At 37.3% G+C, this 8,675-nt stretch overlaps 1 protein-coding gene across 1 annotated transcript; it reads left to right on the plus strand.

Moving 5' to 3' along the window:
- The first annotated feature begins 286 nt into the window (after positions 1 to 286).
- LOC147409751 (monooxygenase 3-like) lies at positions 287 to 4,564 on the plus strand. Its single transcript, XM_086431813.1, has 5 exons — positions 287 to 576; positions 1,586 to 1,648; positions 2,024 to 2,195; positions 2,996 to 3,209; positions 3,822 to 4,564. Exons 1-5 carry the CDS (start codon positions 353 to 355, stop codon positions 4,388 to 4,390), a joined length of 1,242 nt encoding a protein of 413 aa, XP_086287939.1. The 5' UTR covers positions 287 to 352; the 3' UTR covers positions 4,391 to 4,564.
- Positions 4,565 to 8,675: the final 4,111 nt, after the last annotated feature.

Below are 8,675 nucleotides of genomic sequence, written 5' to 3' on the forward strand. Positions count from 1 at the left end.
ACTCACGTGGCCTCTCTCTCTCTCTCATGAAAAATCATATAATTAAAATTTGACCTGCTAAGGCAGTTCCTTCGGTTGACCACTTTCTTATAGAGACCAAATTCGACCCAAGCAAAGCCGTGGACCAAAGTACCTGATCTGTCTCTCCCAATATTTGGCCTATTTCTCTCGATAACGAACCTTTCAATACTTTTTGGATACTTGGCTCGCAAGAAATATTTTCTCTGTTAAAACAAGGCGTCAAGCCGTCAATATTGACTCTGATATGATGATATATAAATTAAAGCCACCCGTAACAGATACACACATAAACACATCAAAGAAAGAAAGAAAGAAGGAAAGAAAGAGAGAGATGGAAATTATTAAGGAAGATGTGGTGATAGTGGGAGCAGGAATTGCAGGTCTGGCCACAGCCTTAGCTCTAAAGAGAGTAGGGGTTCGAGCTTTGGTCCTAGAGAGGTCCCATGAATTAAGAACCACTGGTGCAGCCCTATCTCTGTTCCCAAATGCCTGGCTTGCTCTTCATGCCCTTGGTGTTGCAAACCACCTCACCGCCATCTATGCCCCTTGTAAAAAGTAAGGTTTTTTTTTCTCTTTAAAATTTTAACATAGTAGGATAAAATGTTACCATATTCAGTAATTAATTGCTAAATTATAGATTATTTGTTGATTTGCTCGGCATAGTCCCTTAATTATTTGGAGAATTTTACAAATTTTTTTTTTTTAAAATTCAGAGAATTTTGTGACTATGGTGACACAAGCAATTTAAAGTCAACTCAGAGCACACGACTCGAGAAATTTCGCAACAACGTTAATAATCTTGTAGAAGCCTTAAACCTGAACACAACCCACTTATTAAAGAGAAATTTCCCAAAACGTGATCAGCGAGATTGTTATTTTTAGAAAAAAAATATATATATCATATTTAAACCTGTGAGGTTGTCACTTGAAAAATCTGCCCTGTTCACGATTTGGAAATTAAAATGAAGAGTTATTTGAAATCAGAATTTCATCATATTTAACTCACGAAATGGTAATTTACCCTTTAATAAACAGGTTGGATTATTGTGTTCAAGTTGCCTAACTGTGCGATACAACCCAAACTTGAATAAGATTACGATTGCCACTAGAACATGATTATAATTATGTACTCCAATATAAATTATTTAAGTATTAAAAAAGAATCAGTGATAATCTGACTTAGGCGCGTGACATATTCAATCGACATCCCTGACGTGACAGGCTCAGGAATCGGAGATGTGCATTCCTCAGGATACTAAACCGCAAAAAAGGTGCAGGTCTGTATCCCAAGTAATGCATACCTACAGTCCTCGAACTTGTCATGTCAGGGGTGTCAATTGATAATGCCATGTGTGCCTAAATCAGATTATCACGATTCATTAAAAAATATGACACAAATTCCATAATAATAATAAAAAGTCAGAAAATTTGATATAGACACGTGGATACAAAAGTAAATAGGATAACTGTATATATTATATTGTTTTATATGCCTTTACATGGTGCATATCTAAGTCCACCTAACTAATATCATAACTTGGCACTTTGGCGAAATTTCTCTCAGGGCGATCTTTACCAATGTTGAAGCTGGAACCGTGCAGGAAGCTTCTCTTACCGGTCCTGAAGCGTAAGTGAACCATTTATACTCATTACTAATACTCATCATTATATATAGGGCTTTCAATGGGCCGAAAAGACTGTTCCGCGTGGCACTATTGTATATTGGTATAGGTTGATTTAGTGCTGAAAACATGCGCTGAAAATTGTAAAATTAAATGGGAAAACATATTTACTGTTTCATAAAATAATGAAAATTTCCCCACTAACATAAAATGTTTTAATTCCAAAACTGGTATATTTACCATTTTTGAAATTAAAATAAGTAGTACTCGAAAATGGGAATTTCACAAAAAAAAAAAGAACTCTACCTTTTAGAGAATTTGGTTAAGTATTGCTTGATTAGCCTGTCTAAAAGTCAAAGTCAAAATATTGGTTAATGCAGAATTGCAGTTAGGCCAGTACATAGGAAAACCTTACTAGAAGTTCTTGCAGCGGAACTGCCAGTCGAAACCATTCGCTTCTCATCAAAGCTAAGTTCAATTCAGAGCCACACACAAGACGGTTCAACCATCACTATCCTACGCTTAGAGGATGGTACTATCATCGACACTAAGGTGAGTAAGGGCTAATGGAATTCATGAAGTCCCATCAAATATAAATTTTTCTTTCGACCATATATATATATAAGGGAATTGGGTCTGCTGACCTGATAAACTTACCCAGACCAACCCGACCAAAAAAAATAAAATAAAGGTAAGAGCCTTGATCTTGAATCCACAAAGATAGGGTCAGGCTAGAAAATTGGAATTGGAATTGGACTAGGGCCTAACAATGCTCAACTCTATTCAGCCCTGCCCTGTCGGTATATCTTGTATGTGTCTATTATGTATGGTTACTTGTTAATGTAATAAAAAAGTATGACAAAATAGAGATTTTTTAAATATCCTCTTCAACTGAAATTAGGTTTACGAACCAATGTCCCTTGTTTTATGAATTGACTGTGAAATTTTGATTTTATTCAAAATTTAAGCTTTTGAAGGATATTTTTAATGAAATTAAATTTTCACCGTCAATTCATCAATAAAAAGGACCTTAACTCTCAGCCAAGGGGGTAAACCTATTATGGCCAATTTTGCAGGGGTGTTAGTAAAATACCTTATAAAATAACAAGTTTTCCCTCAAATCAAACTTTTTTTTATTTTATTTTATAAAATCAATCTGAGCTCGGTCCAAGTCCGGTAGGATGGATTTGGGCTTAGTCATGTTAGGATGATCAAATGTACATTCTGCTTCTTTAGAACAGGTTTCGGCTGAGCATGATGGGTGCCCAGTTGTATGCTACACCACCTTTTAGTCTCTATGTGAGCTGACAAGTTTTTTGTTTTTGTTTTTTTTTTTTTCAAATCAACATCAGATTTTGGTTGGGTGTGATGGGCTGCACTCAGTGGTCGCGCGTTGGTTGGGACTCGCTGACCCGGTCCAGTCGGGCCGGTTTGCAGTGCGTGGATTAGCTGTGTTTCCTGAAGGCCATGGATTGAAACAGGAACTCCAGATGCTTGTTGGTCATGGCAGTAGGGTTGGTTTCGCTACTCTAACTGATAAAGAGATTTACTGGTTCTCCACTGGAGGTAGGCTTTATTTCCATTGAGAAGAGTCGAGTCAACTTGACGACCCATGAGTCCACTCGGAGTTGGTACGAGTTAATTACTAAAATATATCTTTATTAATATTGTAACCATATAAATATATTTTGACCATTTTATACGTATGAGATCATATTAGCTTTTATAACATTGTATACTGTGTTGACTTGGTCACATTTCCCAGTTTACTCAAATGAGCCTTTTTTGAGTTCTAAGAAATTTTCGTACAAAGTCAGCTCCGAATTCAATCGAGTCAAGTCGTGTTAACCTGGCGCTCTAAACCTGACTCTCTTTGTATGTTCTCTGATGTGGCAGTAAACAGAGCCATAGATCTTTTTCTTTAAGATACACAAGGAAAAAAGATCTATGGTTCTGTTCACATGCCATGTCTAAGAGCATACAAAGAGTGTCCGTTTATCTGTAGTCTTTAAAAATCGTCATCTTGGTATTGTTCACAAATAAGGAGTTTAGTTTTTCTCTCTCTTCTATTTTTTCTTCTTTCGTGGACAAGACGAGACTAAAAACCAAGATTTAAAACTATGGTCATAGTAATTGCTTATCATCCATCATTTATTCACCAATTTTTCTTTATTATAGGCGAGGAGTTGAAAAAGGGAGACCCAGACCTGATACAAAAGAACGTATTAGAGAATTCGGCTAACTTCCCTCCAATATTCTTAGACATCGTTCGACACGCTGACCTATCCACATTATCATGCGCTCCACTGATGTTTAGGTATCCATGGGACCTTATATACAAACACCTATGCAAAGGGAACATCACGGTCGCAGGTGATGCAATGCACCCCATGACTCCTGATCTTGGCCAAGGAGGTTGTGCAGCATTGGAAGATGCGGTTGTGCTCGGCCGACATATTGGGAACTCATTTCTTCAACATGGACAAATTGTACCCCAAGAAGTTGCGGCAGCCATAGAGATGTATGTCAAGGAGAGGAGGTGGCGTGCCGCTAGTTTTATAGTAAGATCATATCTTTCAGGGTGGATTCAACAAGAAAAATCGGGATGGTTGATCAAATTCTTTAGAGATAAAATCTTCTATAAGCATCTCTTTGTTCGGCTTATTAATGCATTACCCTATGATTGTGGGAAACTGCCTAGTGTTCCCAAATCCATTGAGGTTGACACTTGCAATAAGATTGATTAGGGTTATTTAATTTTAAATTTCATCATGCAAGGTTAGTTGTTCTTGTAACCTATAATAATTTATTTTCTTATCGTTTGTTTTGTTGGAATTTAAAATGTAATGAGGTGTATGTTGTTACACCAAATTATTAATTTCATTAATATTATTGTTGAATTATATTTGTTTTAGATTCTATTTTCTATGTAAACCCTATTGGGTTCTTATAATTAGCTAGAAAAGATTCAATGAATTTTCATTCTTGTACACACATCAAAACTATTGGGTCGCATGGTTCCTGTGTTAGACTCACGTTTATGATAACCCGACTGGCTTACACAGTTTGAGTATTTTAATTAAGTTGAATTCTAATAAGAGTTTGTCAATAATAAGGAAACCCATTGACCGTTGAATTTTGGATAGAATCCTTATTAGATTTTAATAACTTGCAAATGTTTCGCTAGGCCTTCCGATTATAGTTTTTTAATTAGGTAATTAACCTAGTTAAATATGATCTTCTAGATGAACATATAGGCTTTTCCAATTGGATTGAACTCATCCCCAACATTGGTTGTTGAAAATTTGATATCCTTGATCATGATAGGATACTCGGCGTTACTCTATCGAATTTGATGAGAATTAATTATTCAGCTTTCGATGTCTTGTACATAGGGTGTTCACTATGTGAAAACTGGATAATTCGACATAAAATTTTGACGGGCCAAGGCCCACGAATTTTAGAAATTGAATTTTGATGATCTAGGACTGTCGAAATTCCTAATGTTCCCAGATTTGACGGGTTATATCTGTCGAATTTCTCCCATCCTTCATTAATTTGACAGTTTCGGCCCGTCGAAAAAAAAAAATTTTGACAATGAAAAATTCAACACCAATTTGACATCCCATGGCTGTCAAATTTGGGCTTTTTTCACATTATGGTTCCCTTGTGTGATGGAGTTTTTAGTTGAGACGTGTTCCTAGTAACTTATATTCATTTCTTTGATGATCGATGTGAAATCTATGTGCACTTCATTAGAATGTCCTATGGTAAAATGTGAAAATGTTTTTGAACTTTATGACCAATTTCACAATTTTCTTAAAATACTTTATATATAATAGAGTGTATACAATCTGCATTTCCAAGGAAATTTTCTTTTGTGCAGATATTTATTATTTCTATATCTTCCAAGATTAGCTGAGCCGATTAATTATTCTTTAATAGAGTTCAACATAATATTGTTTTAAGCTTCTTCAGAGATCCATCATCGCATAAAAAAGCATTGAAAAATTAGTTTTTTTTTTATTGAAGACTGGTTTGGAAGTGAACCACGACAAGAGCTCAATCTTTCTGGCCGACAGAGATAGAGGCTTGGAAGATGAGATTGCCACCATCTTAGGAGTTCGAAAAGGTACGCTTCCAGTTAAATACTTGGGACTCCCCTTGCTTTCAACTAGGCTCTCTCCCAGGCATTGTCAACCCCTTGTAGAACAAATGACCAAGAGGATCTCTTCTTGGAAGGGGAGATTTCTCTCATACGCTGGTAGGTTAGAGCTTGTCAAATCGGTGCTCCTTAGCATCAAAGTCTACTGGTGCAACTGCTTTATTCTTCCATCCAAGGCTGTGAAGGAGTTGGAAAGGATTTGTGCTCGGTTCCTGTGGTCTGGGCCTGACAAGCAGAAATCAAATAGCGCAGTCAGTTGGAAAGAGATCTGCAAGCCGTATCTCGAGGGTGGGTTAGGTATCGTTAGCATAACGGATTGGAACCATGCTGCCATAACCAAGTATGCCTGGATGATAGCAGCCAACAAAGACTCCTTATGGCTCAGATGGGTAAGAACTCACCTTCTAAAGGGCAAGAACTTTTGGACCTTTAATATGCCAAGAGAGGCTTCTTGGAGTTGGAGGAAAATTCTCAAAGCGAGGGAGAAAGCTGGCCCTCTAATCTCTCACCTCATAGGCAATGGCCATGCTTCTAAGCTATGGGAGGACCCTTGGCACCCCTTAGGCATTCTAAAAGTCGAGTACTTGGCTGATTTTGAAAACGACTCCAGAGTTGGTCCTCATGCGAAGGTCTCTGCCATTATTAGAAATGGCAATTGGAGAATACCAGCAGGTAGAGAAGCTTCATTCCAAGAGATCGCTCATTATCTCAATGAAATTCCCATCCATCATGGCATAGAAGACATAGTAGTTTGGAAAGGAAAGTCCAATGACACCTTCTCGATTAATTCAGCTGTTAAGAACTACATGACTCACTCTAACTCGCCCATTTGGGCCCATCTTGTTTGGAGCAAAGCTAGAATTCCAAGACATAGCTTCATAGCATGGCTTGCGCTTAAAGGAAGGCTAAAAACATTGAGAAAGCTTAAAGATTGGGGGTTAAGAGTTGAGGCTTCTTGCAAACTCTGTGGCAACCATGAAGAAGACACGAATCACTTATTTTATGACTGCTCCTATTCTAGGCAACTATGGACTGAAATCCTTAAGAGATGTATGCACAATCATACCTCGGGCAATTGGGAAGAAGAGGTGATGTGGGCCGCATCTAAATTCAAGGGCAACTCAACCATTCAAGATATCAAAAGAGTTATTTTCTGTGCCTTCATCTATCATTTGTGGAGAGAGAGGTGCAACAGGATATTTCATAACAAATTTAATAGTCACAACACTATTGTCTCTATGATTCAAGAAGAAATTCGGTTAAAGTTTGAAGACTCCTTGATAGAGATTGAGGATACAGACTACAATAGGCACTTCCTTCAAGCTTGGGAATTTAATGCGACCTTCTCTCAGCCGAGGAGAGTTTATTGCTCATGGCCAAAACCAGACATTGGCACGTGGGCACTCAACACTGATGGCTCATACTCAGAATCTCGAGGTGGTCTTGGAGCTATCATTCGAGACCATGAAGGTATGATAATTGCTGCTATTGCTCGCCGAGTGAACCCAGTCTCAATCATTTATCACGAAATTCAAGCTATTCTTGAAGGGCTCAAGTTGTGTATCGCAAAAGGTTGCCTCAACATTCAGGTTCAAGTAGACTCATTATTGGCTGTCAATATTCTTAACAACCGATAGAGTATTCCATGGAGTGTTATACACTTAGTCATTGCCATTAGAAGGCTCCTTCCTAGTTTCCACAGGTACACCTTCTTCCATGTTTTCAGGGAAACTAACCAAGCAGCGGATTATCTTGCTTCCTCCCAAGGCTCTATGGATTGTTCTGAAATAGATAGTGGAGTTCTCCCTTGTAACCTTAGTTCTATCATTGATAAGGATCGTAGGGGTTTTCCTTTCTTAAGGTTGTAGCTGGTCTGGGTCTGCCTTAACCCTGTTGACCTTTCAAAAAAAAAAAAGAAGAATACATACTTGAATTATAATTATTTGAACCGGCATATTGGCAAGTTTTACTTCCTTCAATGGAAAGTGAACAAAGGGTAGCCTCTTGTTAACAAAACCATTACTCAAAACTAGAAAGAAAGTTGATAATAGATACATAAGACACTAAGTGAAAACTGAAAATTTTGACAAGAAAATTCGATGGGCCAAGGCTCGCAACTGTGAAATTTATGTTGTTCCCTAGATCTGATGGCTTAGAACGGTTGAATTTCTTCCATCCTTTATTAATTTGACAATTTTACCCATCAACAAAATACAATAAACCGACAACGAAAATTTTGATGCTTTGGCCTGTCAAATTTTATGAAATTTGACAGCCATGGACTGTCGAATATGGGCTTTTTTCATGTTGTAACAGTCACCTTGCCATGCCCTAATTTGTTTGTGCATATATCACCTTGACAGAAAACTTGATTTTTACTAAAATTCTAACTTTTTTAGTCAATGTGGTCCTTGATGGAATGCCAAATTTTTAAACATTGATTTGTAGAGTGTCCTGTGTTGTGTAAATGTCTTGTATGCTGTTGCACTACGCAGAGCAATAAAGTCTCTGGCACTTTAAGGGATATGAAAAGGGCAATCGTCGATTATTTTCCTAAGGGTATTCCAATTTTTGGGGGTTTCTGTTTTGGAGAGTTTTCATCTTTTGAGATTTCTAGGACTATAAAACTTATTAGAAAATTGTGATTGTTCTTGTTTTGTTTGGTGGACGTAGGCACACTGCTGAACCACGTAAATCCTTATGTTTTGTGCAATTGTATTATCTTTGCTATTTCAAAATTTCAAACTTTGTCCCTTAATCATAAACTAGTTTGCATTGGGATCATAATCTCTTTAGTAATGGATCTGATTTTTATTTTTTTTGGGTGTGGGGCGAAGGGGGTGGAATTCTTAAACAACAACACTTGT

This window comes from Akebia trifoliata, chromosome 2, assembly GCF_017979445.1.
Source record: "Akebia trifoliata isolate Shusen 1 chromosome 2, ASM1797944v1, whole genome shotgun sequence".
NCBI classification, from domain to species: domain Eukaryota; kingdom Viridiplantae; phylum Streptophyta; class Magnoliopsida; order Ranunculales; family Lardizabalaceae; genus Akebia; species Akebia trifoliata.

Excerpts from the sequence above, each read along its gene's own strand:
- LOC147409751 (XM_086431813.1), top strand. The coding sequence starts at position 353 with ATGGAAATTATTAAGGAAGATGTGGTGATAGTGGGAGCAGGAATTGCA. Across the intron at positions 2,196-2,995 it reads GTACTATCATCGACACTAAG|ATTTTGGTTGGGTGTGATGG; the intron begins GTGAGTAAGGGC and ends AATCAACATCAG. Across the intron at positions 3,210-3,821 it reads TTACTGGTTCTCCACTGGAG|GCGAGGAGTTGAAAAAGGGA; the intron begins GTAGGCTTTATT and ends TCTTTATTATAG.